This window comes from Branchiostoma lanceolatum, chromosome 19, assembly GCF_035083965.1.
Source record: "Branchiostoma lanceolatum isolate klBraLanc5 chromosome 19, klBraLanc5.hap2, whole genome shotgun sequence".
Taxonomy (NCBI): domain Eukaryota; kingdom Metazoa; phylum Chordata; class Leptocardii; order Amphioxiformes; family Branchiostomatidae; genus Branchiostoma; species Branchiostoma lanceolatum.
The window spans coordinates 7,108,109-7,135,846 of NC_089740.1; the positions used below are offsets into that span (position 1 = coordinate 7,108,109).

Sequence of the window (27,738 nt, forward strand, 5' to 3'; positions counted from 1 at the left end):
ACCGTATTCGTGTACGTACAACGTGCTAGCGATCAGAACAATAGAGACAGTAACCATATCTATTACTGTACATCAACGTTGGAACATTTTGGGGTGTGCTCTCTTTTCATATTATGTGCAAACTACACCACCATGCCTCGGAGCTTTGCTCTGACGTTCCCCTCGCCGGCACTATGTATTTCAGCCCCAATTTGGGAATAAGGAGCCCTGGTGTTGCTGCAAGCCAAATGTCGGCTATTCAAAGCCTTCGGGCAAGCAGCCCGCACCAGCATCATAGTCCTGTAAACAAGGCATACAATTTGGGTGTCCGCTCAGTCCAGACTTCGTCCATGCAGGACTCGGTGGTGTACAATAGTCCAATCTGTTTGCACTTTAGGCCCTTAATAATGGCCTGTTGGGAGGATCATTGTCACAATCCCACACCGTGATGGTGATAACCCCTGCGTTTGTGTAAATGTACAGCAATAGATATGATCACTCTGCTCTATGGCTCTAAACTCTAGCAACGTTGCACGGACAAGAAAACGGCGTACAATTTGAATATGACTCGACAGAACCACCCGAAACGAAGGCAAGTATCTTGTAGGACTGCACAGTCTTCCGCCTATGATTTTCCTTTCATCTGTCAAGGCAATGTTCGCAGTCAGGGTCCATCCCGGTACTGTAACCCAGGAGACCGAATGCCCTGCACTGGTCACGTGATCGACATTTTCTGTTTTCTTCCACCTTGCGATTTAACTCCTCAGCAAGTTGATTTGCATGTTTGTGAAAAACACTATACATCATAAAGAGGGCATCTTGTATCCTCTACTTTCTAACTTCTCGTTATACTCGTCTTCGTTTAGCTGATTTTGGAACCACAACAGGTGACGGAAGATTTAAGTGGATGGCGAAAGGCCTGTAAGTGGTAAATCGAAGAGAAACCAGATGGACATGGAAGTTGTTTTTAGAAAAGCATTTTTGAACTAACTTTGAATTCTACCACAGAATCTGCATTCCACTAGAAATGTAAGTCCAAAATGTGATTGAATTTGAGAGTATCTCACTTTCAGATATACCATCGTTTTCTCATCAGACAAATGAAATGTCGAAGGATTTTTTTAGTTTCTTTTAACAATGACTGCTGAGACATATAGATGTATATATGAGTGTGATGCTGTGTTAAAGATCAATGTCAAAGGTCAGCGAATGCGTGTTTTGCAATGTTGAGACCCTGCCTCTGGACCAAGAGGTCAGAGGTTCGAATCCCCGCTGTTGTCGCTCATCGTGTAAGGGTTGCAGTCTTCAGGAAGGGATGTTAAAATAATTTACCTCTTCAGCATGAATATGAATATCATAAAAGTATGTGCATATAACACATTTATTATGATGAAAGAAGCCGACGCCTTGGTGTGCACACAACTTTATTTACTATGGTACGATGCATTAGAAGGTGCAACGTATCTCGTAGCCTCTTCAGTGTAAAATAAAAGTCTGCAAACTAAGACAGTTTGTACATGTATATTCTTTATTATCTGGCAATCGTCACATACATTTCTAAAATTTCTGAACTGGTCTTTGTTTTGTCAACACCTACCCACATACCAAATATCAAAAATCTGTTCACAACTTCTTGAGTTATGAGTTGAGACGGCACTGCTGCATGAGCGCATTCAGAGTATCAAAGAACATATAAGCTTTAAATCAAATTACATGTCTGCTTTGTACGGAGTTACTGTATATAAGCTCGCACGTCCACGTGTACATTTACATTACATAGCTTCACACGATGTCGCATGCGCAGGGGACGAGGAAATGTTGTCAGCAGCGCATTGCATGTTGGCATGAGTAGGGGGCAAGCGGGAGTGGGATGTGGAGCAAGCGGGAGTGGGATGTGGAGCAAGCGGGAGTGGGGTGTGGAGCAAGCGGGAGTGGGATGTGGAGCAAGCGGGAGTGGGGTGTGGAGCAAGCGGGACTAGGGTGTGGAGTAAGCAGGAGTGGGTTGGGGAAAAGAAGGGGTGATAATAATAAGTAGGGGAAAGATTGTGATGGATAGAAATTAAAGTAAATTTAACTGACCTGATTTTAAATAATCTCCAAGCAGATATAAGGATCCGGAGGAAACCAATGACTACAAAAGGTCGATACTAGAGAAGATAATAAAAGATATGGCAACAGGTAGGAACCAGGAACCATTGTCAGTGAGAATGAGCCGGATCCTTACATCTGCTTGGAAATTAATTTTGCAGTCTGTATGGCATCCAGGAGATCACGCATATGCAGCAGATTCGGAAATCCATCAGTGAGTGGTGGGGAGGGCGAGGGCGCTCACATTCTCATCTATCCAATGGCTTTACCTGAAGTAAATAACACAACAGGAGTCTTAAAATTCTAACTTCGGTAAAGGCATTAAATGTCAATGAGGAAAACGCAAAAGAGCGCATTAATGTGGCGTCATCTGTGAATTCCGTACCTATAGCTCAAATGTTTCACTGTATTCTGATATTTCAATATTTACAATATGGCGGACAGTTTGTGTTGCCATGACAATATCGCCACTGAAGTTTGTATGCAAATTAGGATGACGTAACTGGATGCGCTCTTTGCACGGCCACAGGCAATAACAGCAGCAATAAGCCGTATACAGGTTGCATATTCAAACGTCGAAAATTCAACCATTCTATCAGATAGGTAAATAGGCCAATAGAACTGGACAGTGAAAGGCAAGTAGGTTTACAAACCTTTCCACGTCATAGGAACACACAATGAATGGCGCTATTTACGTGTTTACACTCATACATAATTATGCAAATGACATGACAAGAAACCAGGTGCGTATCTCCAGCCCACCACTTCGCTCAACATTCCTTGCATTTAACTTTAAACGTTCGTGATATGAATGAAACAAACTATCAACAGTGGCGCTTAAAGCTTTTGCCGACACACTAAGAGGCATCTCCTGTTTCGATATTCACAGCCTCACCTAACCGTCGTAAAAGAGTCGTAAAAATAGTCTGTGTTAGTGTTACGACGTATAACAAGAGAAAAATACACTAGTAGTATACTTCCACAAACGACAACATAGCAAAAAAAGCCAACCGTGGTCGAAAACGCTCGCTGTCATATACTAAACAACAAAAGAAGAATGTAACGTTACACAATAGAAATTTTTACTCACTTGTTTGGCTTGAAAATGAAGAATCAGTGTTGTTTGTGGTGTGTCCAGCTATGACTGCGGCGAAAAACAAAGACGATATCCATAAATATATGTAACGTTACATCAAATGATCCCGTTGAATGTGTGATTACCATAAACCACGTGTTGACAATTAATTCTCAATGCCTCAGCTTGACATTTTTGCTGTAAAACTTTCAGTACAGTTTCTCGCGCCCTTGTTCAAGTTTCATCAATTTCCAAAAAGTCGTCGGTTATTTTCACAAGCCTTTGTTATGTCCAGTTTCAACTGTACGGTAAAAATACACAAGACACGAGTTGCCGACCACACTGTATTGCTTTGCTGACAAATCTTAACGCTTTTCGTCGAAAACACCAAGAAAAATTTTCTGTAGGCTTACCTGTAAGGTTCTGCGTCACATGTTTGAATCCAAAGCCATCCGACGGCCCTTCCAAGCTCTTCCGCAAGCTCTCCCGGCCATTCTCGCCCATGGTATTCCAGAAGCCCTTCTCCGCAATTTTTGTGGACAAATGTCCGCAAAAATGTGAGAAAATAGCAAGTTTTGTATGTCGAAAGTTGGAACTTTTGGACACGTCGTGCACACACGGACCACGCTACAGCAGGAATGCAACACCTGGTGAATCTAACGTCATCGCGGCGGGAGATTTGAATATCACGTGAGGTAATTTAGGCAAGGGGCGTCTCTGATTGGCCACGAAGGTAGGATATAATTGATTAAAGACATGCTGACGAAGTCGTCACATCAAAATCCTTTTCTAATTATTCGTGACCTTTTTACCTTATCAACTCAAAGTAAGAAACTCGTGTAAAACTGATGAATAAAAAAAGAAACCCTGCCTAAGGCTTGGTTTACACAAGAATTTCTAACCTCGGGTTTGGAGTGGGCGCCGAATACTCTGAGCAAACTCGGAGTGTGCTCCGAGATTAATGGAAACGTGTGTGTAAAAAGGGCCTTAGGATACCTGTAGTGCCGATATTCACCTGTACAGTTACGTTGGCATGTGACGTTCATCACACGTTTATCACCTTTGCCAAGAAGGTTATGTTTTCGATGTATGTGTGTGTGTGTGTGTGTGTGTGTGTGTGTGTGTGTGTGTGTGTGTGTAGAAGACCAGCATAACTCAAGAAGGCCTGGATGGATTGTCTTGATATTTGTTTGTGGGTAGGTCTTACCGTCTTGATGAGACTTGGAAATGATTAGATTTTGGGCCCCCTAGTGACTCCCAAAACTACTGCAGTGGAACTTCCTGTTTTGATATCTCGTGTTCAGGACATGCTATGGTCCTGATTGTTTATTGGTAGAAAGTAAGTGGTATAGGCTTGGGCCCCCTAGCGCCTTTCTTGGAACTGCAGGAGCAGGTTTTGCTTCAGACCTTGAAGGGGAATAACTCAAAAAGGGCTTGATGGATAGTCATGATTTTTGGTATGTAACTTTACATAGCTTGAGTACTGATTGACATAATTAGATACTTATTATGCGACTCGGCACCTACATTGCATACTTAATGAGGAAAGTGTATGCATCCGCCGTAACCGAGGAAGAGAGAAATATTAAAAGATATCAACTATGCAAATGAAGACTTTATTTGCATAATTAATGAGAAAATACTATAACTCAAGATGGGGTTGACGCATCATCAAGATGTTTGGTAGATAGATAGCTTAAGTGTTGCCTTGTATCATATTCTAATTTGCATGACTAATGAGGTAATTTAAAAACCAGCTGGTATGATTTATAATCAATGAGAAACACTCTAATATGTCAGTCATAAAGGTTAGAATCATTTGGTGAAGATGTGAGGTTGTGGAACTCTAGTTTGTTTTGTTGTGACCTGTACTTACCCCAGTGTGGCAAAAATGTGCATTAGTAAAGCCTTATAATGCTGGTAAACATAAAACTGCTGCATTCTTTCAGGGTTTATTTCAAAATGCAACAGAATCAGGGTTCTATTGAAGGATGTGTTCATCTTCAATGTTGCAATCGTCCGTCACTGCAATCGCCACCACCGTCCGTATTCAGATTATGAATAGGGTGGTCAACATCGCGGTGATTGCCACGGTATTGAAGCGCCCCCTAGTGATCAAAGGTGGCAACTCAAGCATGAACAGCAACCCCTTGTCGGCACTGTGGTCTGTCAACAAACGACCATAAAGCTGCCAATCATGAAATATAGTCACATAGCATGTCAACAACAAGGTCTAGGAGCCAATTAGAAGTAAAAGACCCGTACTGTCATTCAACGGGAGCCTTTGGCTGCCAGCGCACGAGTTTTTGTCTATATCACCTGCATTATGAAAAGTGGTCACTGGAGGGCGCTTTTTACATGCCGTAGAAACGTTGCTCTGACAAGTATCAATATGCTGCGTTTCATATTTGTTCCGCTAGGCGACGCTAATAGACCGTTCTGAACAGCTTACATAGCTAACATTTCAGCGTTGGGTTTTTCTTCAACAATAAACGCACTGTTTACCTCATCATTCGTTTTTTAACCTCTCGTTTGTGGAAGATTTCTGCCTTTTCCATTCTTAAACACTACGTTCCAGCTTTATTGAGCAAAACTACTCTTCTACATTACTTCTGTGAAACAAATTCAATATCCAATAGAACAGTCAACAGAGCCACTAACAAGTAATTACACCAAAAGTTGTCATGTGTAGGAAAATCAGCTGCTGTAGAATATTAGAAATAACAATTTTTAGACATTTTTTTCTACTAGACTGATAAAAAACAAAGGGTGAAAGAAAATAAATTCTATAGTGCAAGACAATTTCAAAATGTTTCTTCTGTACAAAGCACTTGTTTGCAATCACTCCATTCACACTAGCCTCCACAGCAGGCTTTCTGGGCCTTTTGCTGAAGACTTCTTTTTGTACTGGGTCATTTGCGCAGCCAGCCTGTAACCATTAGGCCCGGTACGCCTGCTGTGGAGGCTAATCCACACAAACTATAGAACAACTCCAGAGAAACAGACAACAACTGGGCAGTTTTGATACTTCTTTATCAGAAATCTCCAACCTGCATGTGTATAACACCAAGTGTCTCTTAAAGGCAGGGATATTATAATTACACATGGCACAAGGTTACATCTACTTGTCATCTTGACTTATCACTGTCAATAGGGCTTTCTTACTCATACAGAATCCTTCCGATGTTTATACTCCATAACACTATTTTACAGATGGATAATTTATGTGTTCAGTGAAAATGTTCAGGCCAAAAATGTACTCTATCCAGGGTGTCACTGGCTTACTTACATTGGTCAATTTTTCATTTCTTTTTTTCAAATGAATGTCCGACTAACATATTCTGGACAGGAGATATTTATTACTTTTAGTAATATCATATTCAGATCATACTAGTTCCTGATGTGAGAGTGTCTTATATAGTTTTGTCAATCATCAAAAGATGACAGAATAGAAGTACTGTGTGGATGTACAAGGAAGGATGTTGGGACATTTTTGGGGGTGGCAAGAGATTATGGAAATTCTTTTTCGTTTTGTCTTTTTCTATAATCGTCCTTATACATGTGTATAAACTATCATTTTGTAATTGCCTGGTGCAAATTTTCCTTCCACTTTCCCTTAACTCCTTTCTGGTATGTACGCATATCTACCAAGGAATGTGATGTAGAAAATCTACACTACAGAGTGCATTCTCCTCTAAATGTATACTTCTCCAAGCAGATATATGGCTCTTGCCTACTTTTGCTCAATGTGTAATCTTTCAAGGAGTGCTCTTTTTAAGACAGCCATTCTTGAAATAAAGTGTAGAAGTTATAAAGTGTTAAGTAAGTGGAAAGAAATACAAAAACAAGCCAAAGCCATATGTCTGCTTTGAGATTAGTAAATAGAGACACTAGTGGAGTTAAATATGTAACAGAAGAAAGTGTCTGCCTTGTCAATACAACTAGAACATTTCTGTCTATCCTGTGTGGTACAGTGTATGTTCTTACTGTGATCTCAAAACCTTTTCACCATGTAACATATCGCTGTTCTTGTCACAGTCATACGGTTTTCTATAGAGATGTCTACACAGAACAATCTTGAAGTCATTTCCGTACCAGCTCTTTTATTTGTCTCAGGTTACCTATGACATCTTGTCCTGACATTTCTCTAAGCTAGATCTACATGACCTTCATAATATGTTCTAGTTCAGTCCTTTTTTTTACAGTCTCCACCGTCTGTATCATGTATGTAGTATTCGTGTTGCCCTGTGAATTGAAGGTCTCCTTTCTTCGCTTGCAATCCTTCCAACATTTTTCTCTCTCTACATTTCTTAAGAAACTATGCTGCACGCCCTTAAAAAGTCTCAAGAATCCTCTGTTCAGCTCAAAGTGGGACTACTAGTCCTTCTGCCCAAGCTTTCCCAGAAATCTCAGCTGTAGGATCTTGAGCTGCGCGTCCAGGTCCATGCGTACAATCCCGTCCTGGCCGTCGATGTTGATGAGAGTTCCCGTCGCTTCTCGGTCCTCTCCCAAGATCACCTTCACCTGGACAGAACACATCAAGTTCAAAGTCAAATATCTCCATAGATATGTAAGGTTATACAGTGATATCAAAACAGTAAGGATAGCGGCTCTTTCAAATTGCATACATTGTGTAAAACAGTACACAGTATACATTAATTTCGGTCTTAATAATTATTAAAATGTCCAGAACAGAAGACACAAACACAGGTCCACTGTAGTACTGAGGAAAGCTGCTGGGACTCGAAATCAGCACTGCTAAGCAGTCTCCATTCTAACTGAATATGTTATTACAAATGTATCATGACTGAAAGGAAAGCAGCTTTCAAATGACATATACTGTATAAAACTTTGCTGCACGTCCAGTTACAACTTGAAACATGCAGTGACCAACAAAATTTCAGACAAGTCTTCTGGATGATTGGTATCTTATGATGTTACAGGTGAGACGTGTCCACTACAGCACCAAGGAAAGCTACTAGGAGGCTTGAAATAAACACTGACATTGCAATCTCTATACTAGCTATATGTGTTATGACAAACAGCAGGAAGGAAACATAAAACTTTCCTGTACATTCAGTATCAAGTTCATACATACACTGACCAACAAAATTTAAAACAAGCCTTTGCTGATGTGAATGACCAGTATCAATGATGTTGCAGGTGTTACCTTGTCGTTCTTGGCAGGTGCCTCAGGTTCCAGGTGTTCTCCCATCACGTTCACCATCTTGTCTGCTTCAGACAGGTACACAGAACACATGCCACCCTGGGGGGAGGGGGGCAGGCAATAGTGAGTACATTTTCCTCAAAAACGCATTACCTATGTGCTTGGTTATTGGTTCTTGCCCTTCCCCATACAATGATTAGCATCGGGCTTAGGGAGAAGAGTGGCTGTGACAGTCCTATTCATGTAACCTGTAACCTTGAAGTGACCTTCAGGACTTGTTGTTTCGAAGAAAAATAAAGGCCTTGATTTGACTTGACCATTGAGTAAGTAGTTCAGTGCCTAGAAGTGATCTCTTCAACTTCAGAAATACAACTAGAAATCAACAGGCTGAATAAAAGTTCCAAACAGGAACTCCAGAATGATACCAGAAGTCGTGCTGACAGATGACTGTGGTACGATAGATGTCTGTTAGCTGTGGAATGAATCTACTTTACTTTATACAACTAGAAATTTCTGTTTTCTACATGAACAGATGACCCGAGATCTCACCGATATGCTGCGGATGACTCCTCTCTGGTGGATGAGGTCGGGGTCTTCGTGGGTCTCGCGGATTCGCACGGTGATGTCCACTGTCTGCCAATCAGTACCTCCCTGGTCCAGGCTAGCCCCCGGGGTCTGGGGATTGAACCCTCCTGGGGAGGGCGCCCCCGGGGTCATGGGGCTGAACCCCAGGGGGGAGGGGGTGGCCTGGTACCCTGCTGGGGAGGGCGTTGCCTGGTAGCCAGCGGGGGAGGGTGTTGCCTGGTAGCCGGCGGGGGAGGGGGCAGGCTGGTAACCTGCAGGACTGGGGGTTGCTGGAAATACAACACAGGCAGGTTAACCTTTGTATGGCTAAGGGTGAATGCAACACAGGCAGATTAACATTCTGACTGCTTCAGGTGCTTCCTAATACTGTGAGTGCATTCAAGTTTGCAGTGATATAATTTCAAGGTAGGGAGTGGTTTTTAGCTTGCATTTGTAACAAGGTGGTAGGCAGGCAAAAGACAGAACAAGCATTTTGGCGGTGGTTTGAAATTTGTGGTGAAGAGGCTACTGTGAACATTAAACCACTGCATACTTAAATGCATTTACAGTAGATATTTCAACCTTCCCTCTACTAAGGCTGCTGGCATGTTATTTCAAAGGGCTATGCAAATATAGCTACAGACACATGCAGCAATCTATATAAAACATCTAAGGATTTGGCACAAAATTCAATGTCCACTTACTTTGCACTAAAATTCAGATTATTTCTTAACCTTAATCATACTAGTTGATTAATATTTATACATACAAAGACAATTTGGTGATGTGTTTATAGCAATGTCTTCTACATTTTTTGGAAGAAGCCAGTGTTTTCTAAATTGAAACGTCTGCACTACAGGATCTACATGTAATCTTTAACCATTAGCACACTGAAGTAGCCATTTGGCACCCCATTCTCTATTGGTTACAGAGTTAGGCAGCAGGGAGAAGGTTAGTATAGGGACAGAATATCCCATACCTTGGTAAGATCCTTGTGGAGATGGTGTGGGTTGGTACGGTGAGTACGTGGTCTCACTCCCGTACATGCCCGCTGTCCCGGGCGTCTGTGGCGTGAACGGACCCGAGTGGTCGGCTGGAGAGTCCGCAGACACGTACCCCGGAGTGGCGGGGTTCGGCGTGGCGGCTCCGTAGCCTTGTGGCGACGGCGTGGCATCATCGAAACGGTAATCAAAATCATCTGGCCTGGAAGTATGGGACAGTATATGATGTTATTCAAATGCTTATGTCACCAATGAGACTAAAAATAAAATGAAACAGTTCCTGATTACAATCAACCACCACAAGTATTGTTCAACGAATACAAAATATTCAAAATATTTATACAAAATAAACACCCTTCTGATGTTTCCTGCCACCAGGTAATCAAGTTAATTTTTCGCTCATGACGTCACATTTCTTTAAGCAACTTATTACTTCAATGTGTAAAGTACACTTGTGTCCATATAGAAATAAAAACTATGACACCATTCGAACTAACTTCTTTTTACCTTTCCCAATTTCTACAATTCTGATCTATGCCCATAAAAGGCAGATTGCAGATGGCTATATTGAAGACAAATATGTAAATGAGACCACACCCAACACAATGATGTAATGGTCTGTTATGGCTTACCTGGAGGGCGTGTTTGGATTGGTCGGGTCCCACGCTCCTGTTCTGCCTGGTGTGCGGCTACCATCGTCATGCAGAGGGGTCTGGGACCCGTAATGGGGGGTTCTGCCTCCTGTGGGGGGTACAGAGTATGGTGGTTAACTTGTCTGTGTTTTTTTTTCTCTGGCTCTTTAGCCTCTGCCATACAGGGTTATATGCAAATCATATATTGTGCAATTTTCATGAATTTTATACCATTTTGAATTTCGGCGTCAAAACAGTTGGAGTTTGTAACAAAAGCATGCAACAAGACAGCATCAGATACCCTTCCATGTAACAGTATATATATGTTAATACTCTGCGTTTGGGAACAAATCTATAAGCAGCAACATCTGTCAAAATTGCCCTGAGGAAGGTGACAGATGGTTGCCGAAATGTTGGTTGAATAAATCACTAAGTCTTGGTTGTGTACAAAGTCTTTTCAGCATCAAAATGTTTTTAGTCCACTTCTTTCAACAAAACTAGTCAGAAATCACAATGCCATTCGTGTTGCCACATTTAAGTTTGATTATTTTCATGGAGATATTGTTCTGCGCATGTCTGTGTGTCTGTCTGTCTGTGAGTCTGTGTGTGTGTGTTTGTGTTTCCGGATTTTTGTAGTCAGCATAACTCAAGAACTTCTGAATGGAGTACAATGTGTGGGTAGGTGTTGGGAAGACAAAGGTCAAGGTCGATTTTTAGTTCAGTCTTACCTTCGTACTGCGGAGTCTGTGAACCGTACATGGGTGTACGGGATCCGGCGCCGTACATTGGGGTCTGTGATCCGTACATCGGAGTTCTACCGTATGATGTACTGGCGCCGCTTCTCATTGGACCCCTGGAAAACAACAAAACAAAACCATCTATTAAATGTATCATGGTTTAGATTTCACTGCATCTATCAATCTATGTGAGAGTAAGCCAGGTTGTATAAAGGAAGACCTAGGCAAAATTTTCACCTTTTTTTCATAAACCTGGTGTTACTGGTATCTACTGTATATTGTACTTAGCTACTGTAAATGCTTATCAAGTTTTCTTGACTGTGTTCCCTTCAATTATATAAGTTTTCTTGAACATCACTTTTATCATAGCTGTGCTCCATGTAAGCCCAGTAGCACTGTAAGAAAACAAAAAGGAATGTGCTGTAACACATGTTACGTACCCTACAGGGTTGAGTCTGGACCTGTCTACAGAGATAGTCTAACAGCTGGATTATAATACAGACTGGATGTACAGTAACAAATGTTACGTACCCTACAGGGTTGAGTCTGGACCTGTCTACAGAGATAGTCTTACAGCTGGATTATAATACAGACTGGATGTGCAGTAGTAACACATGTTACGTACCCTACAGGGTTGAGTCTGGACCTGTCTACAGAGATAGTCTAACAGCTGGATTATAATACAGACTGGATGTACAGTAACACATGTTACGTACCCTACAGGGTTGAGTCTGGACCTGTCTACAGAGATAGTCTTACAGCTGGATTATAATACAGACTGGATGTGCAGTAGTAACACATGTTACGTACCCTACAGGGTTGAGTCTGGACCTGTCTACAGAGATAGTCTTACAGCTGGAGTGTAGTTCCACCCTGGCTGTGGACTCTGTAGCATCCTTCACCATACCGATATAGCCTGGAAACACACAAGACAAACATAACATTTAATACAATTAAATTCAATATCTAATCTTCTCTCTGAATGTCAGTATCTACAATATGGATGAAAATATGAGTGTCTCATTTTTTCCTGCACCATAATACATGTACTAGGTACATAATTTTGGGTATTGTAGGAATTGAATAAATGAATTGAGACAATCACCTCACTTCCATGTACCTTTGATTGATTTTGTAATATCTTAAGGTCAAATGACAAAAAGAATTAATAAAAAATTTGATTCATTTACATTACATCGTGTTGGCTTTCATTTTTGCAGAAGGCAATCATACTTAAAGTGCTAACAGGCTAGCACACTTTTGTAAGGCCTTGACACTTTGCCTGATGAACACTTACCTTTGTAAGGCCCCTGACAGATCCTGACAGTTTGCCCGATGAGCTCCATGTCCCTTCTTGCCCGTCCCCTCCCCCTACCCTGGCCACCGCCCCCACCCCCTCCTCCTCTGTCTCCTGTAAACATAATAACAACATCAAAAATTGTATTCACAAAAATATGAAAGACAACATTCACTGCAGTGTTTCCGCCAGAGGGGCGTCTTCCCGTCAAATGACGGCCTTATGTCGCTTTGGACGGCCTGAACTTAGACAGAGGCCGTCCTCTTTTTAAAAAAAAGACAAACTAAATGCCGAGAAATCGGGGGAAAAAATACGAGAGGTCGGCATAATTTCTTTGTTTTTCTTTGTTACTGCGGGCGTGGGGACGCTCTATATCGTTGGACATTCACACTCTTTTGTTTGTTGCTATTGTTATGCTTGCGAAGAATCGATGTTGGTGCCTTTGGCATACGGTGATCTCATTAAAAACCCGTTTTTCAAGACTCAATCGAAGAAAGTCATCAAAGAAAACAAGGAAAAACGTAAACAAAACAAGAATTTCGCCCGTGCATTTCAGCCTCTACGTCGTGATTTGCCGCGGTTCGCCTTCATTTCTGGCCGTATTCGACATAATATATATTCCTTTGAATATTTTTCCGTGAAAATTCTCCGTATGTACCGTAGATAAATCGTATTTTCGCTATGAATTCACATAAGTCATGATGCTCGCGAGTCCCGGGCCGTCCGCCATGTTTTTAAGCTCATTGATATGCAAGGTTCTGAGCTCTGATTAGTCTGCGTCACAAAACCTGTGCTCTGATTGGTTGACGGCAAGATGTCACGTGACCACAGGGCGGGAGATCCCCATTACACTTCAGGCGTTTCTGGTCAATATAGATCGCATTTTGTGACGACTTGAAGCAGTATTATAGCGACCTTCGTAACAAATTGATTTGGAAAAATTAACAAAGTCTTTTCTGATCACAACATTCAGTTACTTTTCCTAGTCAATTAATTTTCGCGGTACGGTCAATTAGTTTTCGCGGTACAGTCAGTTAATTTTCGCGGTACGGTCAATTAATTTTCGCGGTAGCGCCCTCCCCAAGTGGACGGCCTCTCAGTCGCGGTCTGGCGGAAACACTGATTCACTGCATCAAAACTTTCCAATGTGCGTCATATTTTAATACACAAAAAGACAACATACAACATTTACTGCTTCAAAATTCAATCTATCCAATGTATATCCTCAGAAATTTCATACACAAAAAAATACAACATTCACTGCTTCAAAATTTAATCTATCCAAAGTAGATCATTAGATATTTCATATGAAATGCATAAAAACACGATTCTCTGTATTAAATCTAAACTGACATCTATCTATTGTTTACAGTAGAAGTCAGTAGGACGAGGGTTATGGGTATTGACTTACCCCCACCACTGCTGGGGTGCTGTGGACTGGACAGTCGCGGGGACATGGGGGCAAATCCTGCCATCACTGTGGTGGTGTTACTGGGCTGTATGGTCAGAAAATATCACCATAAACTTACAGCATATTTCATAATCATACTTAGTCTGGCAACATTTAGTTACTGTTTTACTGTACTAAAACAACAGTAGCTAATTGAACTATTGGCATAAAACTTTGTCTTGAATTAACCTTTTTTAAAGACTACTTGAAGACATCCTAAATTGTTTTAACCTCATTAACATATCTATTCAGAGTTTTGGTATAAAACCTGGTGTTCTCAGTCCTATCGTTAGTCACTGACGAAAGACAGTGGATACTGTTTCAAAATCTTATCCAGTTGCTTGAGTAATTATTTTTGGCCTATTTCATACTACTCAGATAAAATGCATAGTATTTTACACTTTTTGGAAACACCTCAGGGGCAGGCCTAATGGTAAAGAATTGTAAGGAGTCTGCAAGAATTCTAGGAATTTCACAGGAATGTGTACACAGGAATTTCAGTCCACAGGACAATAACTCATTAGTTTTTGAAAGTTTTGACTTGGAAAAGTGACTGCTAAAACAATCATAAAAATATATGTATAGCGAAGATTTCAAGATCTACAGTATGTAACTGACCCTTGAACCTCCAGCGAGTACCACGTGTCTGGACCGCACCACAAACATGCCTCCGTTGTCTGTCATCATCTTGGAGTACAGGAAGGCATAGCTACGGTACAGATGTTTCACTTCACCTTGCCGACCCTATAGGAGGAAAAATAATTACACTGTAAACACATCAAGTGGTTTGACTGTGAACTGTTTATGTCGGAAACTGCAGAACCAACAAGAAGCATAGCAACCTGCAAGGGGGCTCAAACCTGCTCCACGTCTTCTTTACGTCAACATCTATCTACTACAAAACAATCAAGACCATAGCATCACGTCCATGACCAGAGAAACAAAAACTGAAAGTCCTGCTGCAGTACCAAGGTCAGTCACTAGGAGACCCGAAATTGACCTTGACCGTTCACAATGCCTACCCCATCTACCAAATGTCATCGCAATCCATCTAGAAGTTCCTAAGATATTCTGCCGAACACACACGCATGCAAACAGAGCGAAAACTGTTGTTCCAACACGTAGTTATTTCTTGAATGTGTCAGGTGTTGAGATGCCTAAGAATGCTGACATTGTTCTAGTTTTGCGACTTAAACTTGTGTCTTATTCACAACAATGCACCTTCCAATCTACTATCACTAGACAATACTGCTGCCACTTCAACAATGGCCTACTACATGTACATCAATAGGAAAACCTGCACGAAGGCAACTTCAATGCTGACTCACCGAGTGTTGTCCATCTATGACCTTGACAATGTCTCTGACTTGAATGTTGTTCTGTTCAGCGTCAAGAGCGACAGCGTTCCTCGTGTTTTTCTTCTGTGTGACTGCGTTCTGTTTGACGTTAACAACCTGGCAAGGAAAACAAGCAAATTCACATGTTGTTTGGTCCATAACACTGTATGCTAGCCATAGCTGTTGTATGGCTAGCACTAGCCTTAAAATCATGGTTTGAAATTGAAAAAAAAAATTTGGTCGAGTTTGAGATAGATTTCTATTGGGTTTGGCAGTATAAGAGAAGAAGAAGAGAAAAAGAAGTATCAAGTCTAGACTACTACACCCTTTGTTACTGTATCATTACTGTATGATTACTGTATCATTACTAAATTGAAAGAGACTGTCCTTACCTTTCCATGCATGTTGAGTACTGAGAAAGACTCCCTCTCTAGTCTTACAATGATGCCTACTGTCTGTGGGCTGAAGGGAAAAATGTACATCAAATAAAAAGCAATGACTACAACTGTGTACTGTTATTCTTGTAATTTTTGCTGTGGTTTTATGTTCACATTTGTTTTTGGTGATCGCTTCATGGTCAACATAAAACCAGTGAGAAAATGCCTCCCTCCTTGTTTCAAAAACAATAATATTTTCTCAAGTTCAAACTGAAAGTTTTATGTTTATCGTGAAGAGGCGTATTGTTTTGTCTACAGCTTTTGATTTCAAAATCAAACATATCCCAGAGGCAGACAATTCAACGATCTATTTCTCCTACAGGCAAATAAAATATGATGATATGAGTACTGACTCTAGCATGACCAGGTCTCCAAACTGGAACTGTCCCATAGAGTCCACTCCTGAACTCATCTCTGTACACAACTGGAGGTCCTGGGGTCGCACTTTTAACTGGAAAACACACAAACCTCAGTTATAACATGGTCAGGAAAGTTTCAAGACAATGAAAGACTAACTTTCCTCAAGAAAACCTTGTCCAAAGTAACTATATCAAGGCATATATGGCTCTTGCAAATTATAACCATACATAAATGCCTTTATACCTTGTGAAGGTTAGAAATCTAGGGACATGTAATAAGATAAAAAAAAAAACCAAGTTACTCAAGCAATGTGTAACTGGTAGTGGATGCTACCTAAAACGTCTGACCGTTTCCAAAATCATATGCAGTTGCTTGAGTAACTGTTTTTTGCATATAAAAGCCTTTGTTTCTGAGCAATGCATACATTTTAAAAATCATTCCGTAACAAATACATGCAAAGTTCTTTTATTAGCATTTACGCAAACAATGACATACTGACATACAATGAAGTTTACCAATTATGACAACAATGTAAAATGTATACATAAAATACCTGTATAGCACAACACTGTAAAAACGTAGGATTTCTTAGAGACTACTAACCTCGTGCATGGTCAGGTCAGAAAACAGTACCACATAGTTGTCCTCCACACGGACAATAAGACCTGTGTCCCCCTCGTAACGACCCGCGATGACCTTCACGTGGTCGCCCATGTTGAAGTGTTTCCTCAACTCATGAGAGGGGAACTCCAGAGGTTCCTGTGGAAATAAAGTTACAACAGTTGAATCAATTGCTAAGAACAACATTGCAGAGCCACAAAGTATCATGTCTATCCATCAATTTATGCAAAAAAATACACAATAGGGAAACAAAGTGTTTTTGGTACTGCCACAGGGGTGGAGCCATTTTTTGTTCATTTTCACTCATCAAACTAAGTAACATAAGAACTAGGATTTGAAAGTAAGCTGTCTAACCTTATGCAATGAATTATGGAATCTAGATGTGTTAAAATACAAGTCTATTTACACCATTTCAGTGAGAATGATTACTATTATTTCTTACTACCTTTTAAGCATTTCCTTTAATAGAAATTATTTCCTGTCAATAGCTTGTCTATCATAGAGTTTGAAAATTATCTGGAAGATTTTAGTTATCAGGCTTTTCATAATTCACATACCTATCACATATACAAAGTATGAGCCGATTTGACTCTTAACAGATACAAGGAGATAGTTAAACAACACTACGTACCTTGAGGTCCTCATGTTTAGGCATGATGGTGACTTTGTTGCCGTCCACAGTCATGACCTTGCCCTGCAGGTGGATGAGTTCTCCCTCTGCGACCTCTACGATGTCACCAGGTGCCAGACTGTGCTGCTTGTCCACCTTACTTCTGGACTCAGGCACCACTGGTCAGTATACGGTCAAGGGACTAACACAAACATCTATACAGTTAATTAATACTGTAAATGTATTAACTTTTGCGGCGGTTTCATTTTGTGGTAGAAGGGAAAAGGAGATTTTCGCAGAGTTTGAAACAATGCTGTAGTACAGTAGAATTAAAAGTGCTATGATTCCGCAGTAAGAGATCACCAGTTTCAAGATCTACAATAACACTAAAGAAAGTTATGACAAAATTATGGAGCAAGAAAGTTTTGTGGCTACCCACCAATCAACACGAAGAAATTGACAGCGATTAGTTGTACACCATTTGGGTGGCATCATGGGCTACGTCATGTGATTTTCTTTGGCACCCTGTGTGACCCCTTGCGACTTACAAAGGACAGGGCTCGAAATAGTGGGTGCATGTGCATCCAAAATTGGAGCTGTGCACCTAATTTTTGACTCTGGGTGCACTGGTGCACCTATATATTTTTGTAGCCTATAGGGTTAAGGTACTATTGTACACTAGTATACAGAATATTCTTGAAATGTAAGTATAAAAAACAGCATGATAACTTTTTGCTGTACTTTATTTAATGTATTATCTGTTTGAAATTTTGAAGTTAGCTATAGAATTACAGATTAAAGTTGTTAAGAAAGGCAGCAGCGTTAAACTTTGTAATTATGTTCTGAAGAACATTCAACTTTATCTTATCTGGTGCACCCGAAATTCTTTCTGTGCACCCAATTTTTTGAGTTGGGTGCACCAGTGCACCTATTCCCAAAGATGAATTTTGAGCCCTGAAGGAGCAAAATGATATAAAAAGGATACACTCTATGTCCATCCCCTCTGGCTGGTCTTCAAACTTCTCCAACTCTGACAGGGTTGGTTTCACTCCTTCTGTGATCTGAGGATTCAAATGGATACTTCAGTGGATCAAAATCAACATATAACAATCTCACACTACAACCTTAGAGCAATAACTGTTTGGTGGTAAAACAATTTGTTAAAGAATGCCATTTGTCTTCTACAAAAAGTGTAGTAAGGTCTACCAGCGAATACTATGTGTGATTTAGTGTGTCGTTTACTTTGAATTTCTTATTACAAGCACATTTCCTGCCTATTTTGTGATCTACTGTAACAGAATAATATCAGTATTCAAAGAAGTATAACAACTTACAATGGCAGACATGACAAAAGTCTTGAAGAGGAAGCCCTTGCGACTGTAGCGGTTCCCCTCGAAGATCAAGAAATCTCCATCTGAGGTCACCTCACCCCCAATAGCTCTGAAAGTGAAACAAAGGATAAGTCCACAAACTTTAAGGTGTTGGACAAGTGTTGACTTATTCATTGAGATTATACCACATATTTGGAAGGATTGGCATAACATGTGACTATCACCGTTTCAAGATGTCAACCCAGACACCAGGCTGTAAGGTTTGATCCACTCACACGAGGAAGGGCGCCAACTTTTTCGATAAGTGTGGTGGGTTCTTTAACATGCTTGAGGTGTGGCTCTCCAGAAACTTGGGACCTCTGGCTTTACGTCCCATCCGAAGGGATGATTCTAACTAAGCCAACAACCCTAACTTCAAGGAGACAACCTAGGCATTGTAAAGTACCCCCCCCCCCCCCACACACACACACATATGCACTAGTCTTCTAAAATATAGGATGTTATGCCAACTGACAGTTTACCAGTTACATGAACAGTGTTCTCACCAGAATTTTTTCACAGCATAGGGGTCAGGTACAGAATGCCAACTTTACGCGGTGCAAGTCACGCGTGGAGTGCTGAAGACATGACCAGAGTAGGGAGTCCGGCATGTTCCCCCGGAAAATTTGCAAATTCATAACCCAATGAGACATTATTGCATGCATTTTGAGGGATAGATTTTGTGAAGTACATGTAGAGTTTTTCCTCTGTCACAGCCTCATTCTAAAGCCAAATATGAACTTTTTATAAGATTTATGAAGGGTCACAAGGTTTGTCCCAGAAAGAAACACCCCGGTATGCTGGTTGAAACACAGCATAGGGGTCCAGATCACAGCATAGGGGGTCCAAATCGCAGCATAGGGAGCCCCTATGCTGAAAAGGCCTGGCGAGAACACTGATGAATGTATGTATGACTCTCACCTGACAGCGTCAACATCAAACAGTTTCTGTGGAGGTCTGCGGAACTTTTTCCTCTTCTCTCCCTGATCCTGGGCAGCAGAAAACAACAGTGTACAGTTCACAATGACAAAAATTTCAGTTACAGAGGAGAGGTGATAGAAGATCAAGAATACACTGTAGCCAAAGTGTATTTTTTCAATCATCTTCATTCAAACTTTTTTTCTGAAACTGAGTGGCTCTAAGCACATTTTTTTACCTGTAAAGCCTTCTAGGCATCTTTCAAATTAGTATAATTGACTACAAGGTAAGTAAAAAGTTAAAGTGATCTTTAAACAGTTTAGCTCACTGAACGATTGAAATACTCTTTCATTGGTCGTGACAGAGAAGACAGACGCTATATACAGTTTAAAGGTTCATTTTCATGTGAGAAATTCCCCTGGATCTTTTCGACAAGTACCATGAACAATGAACCACGGCTTAACATCCCGTCCTAAGGACTGCGACCCTTTCCAGTAGCATGCAAGTGCATGTGTGACAACGGCCGGGATTCAAACTCACAACCTCTTGGTCACTAACCACTGGATCATGCATGCCCCAAGACTCAGTTTAAGGCATCATCTAAACAAGAGTTCCCAACAAATTCATTTTTTTCTTTTACCCCATGACAAATACCATCTTATTGCAACTCTTAGTAAAAATACAAGAACTGTTCTAAGTTTTCCTAAACTTGTTCCTCACCTGGGAAGCCTTATTTACCCCTCTCGCCTTGGTGTAGTCCACACGAGGGATGAGTTTCAGGTGCACAGAGTTCATACTGGGCTCCACATAGTCCACCTGCGCTAGGTCGTCCTTGTACACACCTCGCTTCAGACGTACCCACGACTTGGGTTTCAACGCTACGGTTTCTTTTACCACCTTCAGAACATCTAGAATAAAAAGTTGTGATACATCGGTGTAAATTCAAAATCTTAAAGTTGAATAAAAGTTACAAAAAAGTTCGAAAATACAACAAAAAGGGACCTCAAAAACAAGTTCAATTACAAAGGAAGGAGGCTGAAATTCAAGAGCACACAGTAGGCATTTTTTTTCCTTTTACATTCTTACATCTTGTGCAAGACAATTCCTAAAAGTAGTTTGAAAATATTTTAGGAACTAGAAGATATATGCTACCATTGGACAATATGGGAGGCCTAAACTAAGAAGATAGCGTAAACATATTGGTGAATATACTTTGTAAAACAAAGGGTTTACATAGCATTTTCTGCATAAAATGTAACAAAAATTCATCTTCCATTTTCTTTGAGACGACTTTTACTTCGGAATTCATAAACCTGGCGTAATATATGACATATTCTTTTTCTTCCAATTCCTTACAACTTTCATATCATCATCTAACTTTAACCTTTCCCCTACTAAGGGAGCCTTTTGGTACAAGATTTGTCCCGGTTATAATGTTGTGTAGTAGAAAGAAGGTTAAACAGACGACCCACCTGTCATTTCCTTGATGGGGACCATCTGTTGCTGCCACATACCCATGCGCAGGTTACCCACGCCGGTGATGGCAGCCTTCACGTGGGTCTGTTTGAACGACTCCACGTACACATAACCCTTCAGACCCTCTTTAGCAACGATCGACTTGATCTGTAGGGGCTGGAACAACGTCATATGTTACGAGAATTCTAGACTTAACTTTACTGACAGAAGTAGAGATGACAGCATGAAATGCAGCAAATGAAGCAACAGTTACTGAATTCTGTTTTTCGGCATACTGTAACCTGTTATAAACATTGTACAACAAAGCAGTTACTGAAACATGCACATGTCTCCTGTAGTATTTAATAGATTTATCAGTACAGTCAAACCTGCCCAAGGCGACCACCCGGCGGACCGGGCAAAAACGGTCGCGATGGACAGGTGGTCGCCATGAAGAGGATTCCACTCACATGTTTCCAGGTCGAGGTTTTCAAATACAGCACGTAAATGGATGGAAATTATGTGAATTTAGACAGCATGACCCCCACCAGGTTCAATTCTCATTGACAGAAAGATCCTACAAAAATTTTATTTTCCGTTATCGTTGTAATAATTTTATACCGCTACATCGTGTACAAATTTTCGTCATAATTTTGACTACAAAACAATGGTTGCCTCGATAATCTCGCAGCGCCCTCCCGCATTCACACGTTACACACACGCACATCATCGAAGTTTTAAGGCCTAAGACAAATCCCTAGAAAACACCTGCTGGCCCCAGCCTTTTTTGGGGCGCCGACCGCTGGATAAAAGGTTCAAAAAAGTTTTCGATCTGACAACTAAAGATGAAAACGGAACGGTGTGATTTCGTCGCGCTACCAAGCTCTGTGCGACCGCATGGAAAGGTAAGTCAGTGCAGCAGAACGCACAGCGTCCAATAAAGGTTTGTAAGATTCATGGAAATAAAAAGAAAAAAAGAATATCAATTTTCATCAATAACTAGAGTATTCACAAATGTTCATACACAAAAGCATCGTGTTTCAGAAAGGTCAGCGGTACGTCAAATCCGAGCCGCGCCAAAATCCAAGATGGCGTCGGGACCAAGGAACAACATTTCTCACCCGATGTTTTGCCCGCCGCGAAGTCATTTTTCGGTGGAATCTAGTAAGACACAGTGACATTTTTGTTGAAAATTCAAAAATAGATAGTAATTTCTGTGAAATCTGACTTTTTGACGCCATGCACTACGTATTCGTTTTGAAAATTGAGTTTAAACCGACCGGAGTTCGCGGTAAACTATAAGATTACGATAGGCACAACAACATCACAAACATTTGTCTTTTTACAATTTTCATAGGGGGAACGTTTTATCAAAACACTTCATGGAGGAATCTATGCTATAACATTGCTATTCCATATATTTTTGTCCTTATTTTTGTCCCTCAAAGTCTTGAAAACATTTCTGTGAAATCCGACAGCAAAATGATCCGATGTCACCGCACGCTTGAAAATTAGGCGACCGCCATGGGCAGGGATTGTGCTCTGTGCGGTCCCAATTCGTGGCGGTCGCGGTCGCGTTGGACAGGTGGTCGCCTTGGGCAGGCAGCTTAATGCTTGTGCCTATGGGGAAAACTTTCGGGACCGAGAAAAAGCGGTCGCCATGGCCAGGTGGTCGCGTTGAAAAGGTGGTCGCCTAGGCAGGTTTGACTGTAGTATGAATGCAGGAGGATATAAGAGTGGCAGTAGCACACTAAAAATAAGTGGCACACTGTTCTCCTAGTGACTATCACAAGAACTGCAGAATCGGTGGATTTCTGATCTGCAAATTCCATGTGCATAACTTCCTTGTACTGGAACATCTTCCATTGCAATGAAGCTTAAATCTTCCTGTTAAGAATGTTGTCTTTGTCAGCAGCAAGTGTCATATTTGCCGTGTGAAAAGCACTGTAAAAATGTTGTCTTTGACAGGTGAAAAGTACAGTGACTTACTTCATCTGAGTATTGCAGTGCGATGAACTTCCTCATCATCATGATGGCTGTTTGTTTCTCCTCTCCTATCTGTAAATAAAAACAACATTAAACGTCAAACAAAGTAGGATCTTACGATGGGGCTGTGTGGAAATATAGAAAACTTATTCATTTTGTCATTGTCAACTTTTTTCTGTCAACTCTCTAATGCAAACTACATACAGTAAGTCTGCTGGAAAAACACACCATTTTACACAAATCAAACTCCAACTGACATTCATCTGTCACTGAGTGAAACTGCATCATTGACTCATTCATTTATTTACTTATTAACCCAATTCCAAATGACCTAATAACAGCTTCAGGCTTGATCTTTCACACAAAATAGAGACAAAAAATAAAGAAAAACTAACCCTGCACTTGACAGTCCACAAGTTTGGATCTCTGTTGGGGAGAGAAAAAATAAGCAAAGGGTTAGAGACTCACTTGTGCAAACTATCACAATTCTAATTCTTTCAAAGACGGAAGTGTCTTCTATGTTAAGTCATCTTCATAGTCTAGCAAATTCAATGGACCAGAGGACAAAAGTTGACTTACTTGACTCCAGGTAGCAAACCTTGTTGTGTGATGTCATCAGAGAGTTCATACTCTCCCCCAGTTCTGAAACATGTTATAAAACTTTTAGTAAACAATAACAAAGGTATATGATATGATATTGATATGAGCCATACAACATGAATGTGCGCAACTGAAACTCTTGAAATTCTTAACAGAAATGGAGCACTTGAACAAATTTTTTATAATCACTTTATTTCATCACAATTTCCCAAAATACATTTTTTACTCCAAAATAAGACTCTTCCCTTGGCTACTTTTGTCAATACTGTAGCCGAATCACTACATGTATGTTTACGTTTAAGTACTATGTGTTTTGTTTACAATCAGTCTTCAGTGTCTCTATTCTGTCAGATCTAATCTATATAAAATCATATTATCAGTGTCAAATAGAAATTTAAGAGTCTGAATACTTACTCATCCCTGCTACTGGAGCTGGCATACTTTCTCATGTAGTATTCTCCCAACTCATCTGCCTCTCGATCTCTGGACATGGAAAATACAAACATTTTGAGATAACAATAACACAACAACAGCTACAACATTAAATACTTAATTTTTGCACTCTTGGACATTGTTTAAAGATATCTATTGATGTAGAAGCCATCTACATCTGGACCATCACTCAACAGAGACGGGGGGCGCTATAGACTTTCTGCAACGTATGATCCACTGCTCACCGAGTTACATGTTCTATCTGTATAACATGACGTCACAGAAGCGGTGGATTGTTCATTCCTTGACAAAGACTGGAGTTGGTTAGTCGAAAATTTGGGTACGTCCAATTTTTGTGTTGGCAATTTATAGTTCGACTTTGATTCAGAATGTCAAGTGATATCTCTTCTGAACTTCATGACAACAAGTTCTACTCTACAATATTGATTCCAAGAAAAAAAATTAAAAAAAAATTAATTTACCTCCACAAGTTGGCCAGTCGCTGTGCACCGCTGCGTTCCTGGTCGGAGTCACCGATTACGGAACTTTTCTCAATCAGGTCCTGAGCACCCTCCTCCCAATCTTCCTCCTCCTCAATATCATCATCATCCACATCTAGTTATGAATATGAACAAAAATTATACAGGGAGTTTGTCACATCTCTGTTGATGATCATACGATAAACATGATACATTAGAATAGATTCGTCTTTTAGGCAGTGTTATAAGAAAAACATAATAATTATTGTTTTATTTGAAGTTATCACAATGTGAACAGGAAGCCAAAGCAGGTGCATAAGCCCTCTCACACATTGAAGACATCAACAATTTAGTACAGCAAAAATGAATGGTTCTTTTCAAAACTGTTACAATTGTCTTTATCACTTCTCATCCTTAATCATATTTATTTCTGTATTTCTAACTACACAATGAAATAATGTAATCAAAATTGTTGCAATGAAGTTTTTGTGAACTTTTCAATTTTTTGACAAAGGATAAACAAAGATACAGGCAGGCTATTAACAAACTTCTACATATCAATAACTTATACCAATACATACCGGCCTCATCTAGGATAAATCCACCATATCTGGGCTTCTTTTTCTTTTTTTGTCCAACTCCATAATCTTCATCTTCTTCTTCATCCTGAAATAAACGCCACTACAGTGTCAGTACCATGATTGGGTGCATAATGCTTCAAACCAAACAAACCATTCTAAACATATGGAACACAAAATTGAACACAAATTCAGCAGAAAAGCTTCTCAGAAGCAAATGAGGCAGTCAAGCATAACGTAACAACAGAATAAGAATAAGATAAACAGAAGGAGAAAGAATTGTATACGTAATATTTATCAACATCAGACAAACTGCAGAACAACTGAGAATAAGCTGAGGTTAAAGCAGATGGCATGCAACTTTGAAACGGTCCATGCCTTGTATCTATAGCATTCTATGCAAAAATAACACAAGGGGAAAAACAGAGATTTTGAAAGAAAAGGAAGAATACCAATATCTGTGGAAAGCAGGTATTTAATCATGAAATAAAGCTGGAATACTTAGGCCATGTTGATCTGATTATATGGATGACAACCACACGTGCACCAATTTTTGTCCGTTTGAAAAAAATTCATGATGTAAATTGCAGAAAAATATTTCGGAAAACAGATACCTTTTCATAGAATGCCAAAGTAAGGCCAAAGTCATTTTTGTCAAACTTTTTTATTTGCACACTTGCATCGGTTTTGGGGTTCCAGGAGGATAGTGCTGTGTACTTAAATCCATGTTCAGGTTCAGGTCCGGATTTAGATCCAGAGTTCAGGCCTGGACGAACTCATGGCATACAATGTATGTGTGCTAAAAACAATTTTTCTTTCTGCTACATGTAGAATTGCATATTGGCACATATCTTACAAGCAATTCTAAAACTACATATGCGAAATTCTATACAGTCAGTAGTAAACACAAAACAGCAATGTTTTCATATTTTTCTTGTGCAAATCTCACGATCTAAGGAAGGTTTAAGATGGTTTAAAACAAAGAGGAGAGTATAAGTGAGGGAATTTTTTTCAAGTCCGGACTTGTTTCCAGACACTGTTTTTTGGACCTAAACGTTAGGTCCAGTCTGGATCAGGTCCGGGGTTTAGGTACCCAGCACTACCACTAGATGTCATCCATATAATCAAATCAACATGGTCTTATGATAAGTAAGGCGCAAAGTAAGATAGCATGCAGCAGAGACAGCAGTCCCTTAACCCATGCCCATGCACATGCCTCATAATCGTCTTCCTCATCCTCTACCTCTTCGTCTTCCTCTACCACGGTCTTCCGTCTAGTGTCAACTTCTTTCGAGTCGTCTTCACCTCCGCTGCCTCCTCCGCTGCCTCCTCCGCTACCCCCGGGGCTCCCAAGGTCACTGCCAATGTCGCTTCCAGCATCCTAGAAAACATAACAATAAGTTGCAGGGTTCGAAATTGCTAGTGTGAATGTGCACCCAAAGGTTGAGATGAATTTTTGGCCATGGGTGCACTGGCGCAACTAGCTGTTTGTGTAGGAACTAGGATAATGTAAAGGTAGGAGACTTTAGTGTATACTGGTATATGTAGCATATTCTTGATATTAGGACTTAAGCTGTACAGTATATACTTTTTCTAAGATTTTAAAGGAAGCTGTAGAATTTCAGATTCAACTTATGTGTGAGTGAAAAGAGTGAAAAAGAATTCAACAATGAAGAGCGGTCTAAACTGGAACAGTCCTACCTGACCGAAAATTCTACTCTACTCTTATGTAGTGCACCCAAATTTATTTCTGTGCACTAAGTTTTAAGGTGCCCGAATGCACCTATCTGCATGCACTAAAATCTATCTAAGTTACGGTATCCCAATAACAAAGGTGTTCTCAAATTTCAAAGCCTTGAGTTGAAGGGAGAATGCACAACACTGTAGTGTGCAGCCAAATAATGAGCCATAAAAACTAAAACAAGAAAAAAAATCTGTTCTTACATCATCGCTGGCGACAAAGCTGCCGTCGTCTGAAAAGTTGCTCCCTTCACTGTCAGACATGTTCTTCTGACCTCCACTGAAAGGGAAACCAAAATTTTTCAAATAAGTTCTGGCATCCATAATATTCACAATGTGAAAATTATAACTTGGAGAGATTGATCAATCTCACCAATGCACATGAAGCTCCATTAGTGAATAAATATTTATTTATAGCTAACAATAACAACATTCAAAACTCGTTAAATGTAGCCAAGACTTACAAAGTAGTTCCCTTGCACACAAATCTGAAGCACAACAACATGATGCTTCTCCATCAATACACAACATCGCTTCTCACAAAAGAAACAATTTATGTCAACTCAAATCAGCTCAAAACAACCCCACTGTACCTTGCCTGTCCTGGAACGCCAGAGAAGTCAGCAAAAACCACTAAAACAGCTCAGAGAGGATCAAACTTTTCACCAAAACCACGATGTCCACTTCCCCACTTTGTCCCCAACGCACGGTGATGTGTAAACGTAGGCAAAATATGTGTCAACGTCACGACATTTTGCAGTCTAACGATAACTACACATATAGGTTTACCCTATGACCTGTGACGTCACCTATTTGTGTGGCTTT

At 40.4% G+C, this 27,738-nt stretch overlaps 1 protein-coding gene and 1 long non-coding RNA gene across 2 annotated transcripts; both read right to left on the reverse strand.

Moving 5' to 3' along the window:
- Positions 1-1,486: 1,486 nt before the first annotated feature.
- Positions 1,487-3,774, reverse strand: LOC136424931 (uncharacterized). Its single transcript, XR_010753952.1, has 3 exons — positions 3,556-3,774; positions 3,158-3,211; positions 1,487-2,336 (listed from the first exon to the last, which is right to left on the reverse strand). It is a non-coding gene; the product is annotated as an uncharacterized lncRNA (long non-coding RNA).
- Positions 3,775-7,225: 3,451 nt separating this feature from the next.
- On the reverse strand, positions 7,226-27,674 carry LOC136425439 (transcription elongation factor SPT5-like). The gene is made up of 29 exons (XM_066414295.1): positions 27,507-27,674; positions 27,118-27,193; positions 26,390-26,554; positions 25,177-25,261; positions 24,599-24,731; positions 24,099-24,167; positions 23,664-23,726; positions 23,480-23,510; positions 23,088-23,156; positions 21,116-21,275; positions 20,364-20,551; positions 19,647-19,714; positions 18,690-18,795; positions 18,341-18,416; positions 17,377-17,534; positions 16,728-16,883; positions 16,118-16,215; positions 15,720-15,789; positions 15,319-15,444; positions 14,609-14,734; positions 13,952-14,036; positions 12,541-12,651; positions 12,054-12,159; positions 11,235-11,359; positions 10,507-10,615; positions 9,853-10,076; positions 8,859-9,163; positions 8,313-8,408; positions 7,226-7,666 (listed from the first exon to the last, which is right to left on the reverse strand). Exons 2-29 carry the CDS (start codon positions 27,175-27,177, stop codon positions 7,520-7,522), a joined length of 3,315 nt encoding a protein of 1,104 aa, XP_066270392.1. The 5' UTR covers positions 27,178-27,193; positions 27,507-27,674; the 3' UTR covers positions 7,226-7,519.
- Between the last annotated feature and the right edge of the window lie 64 nt (positions 27,675-27,738).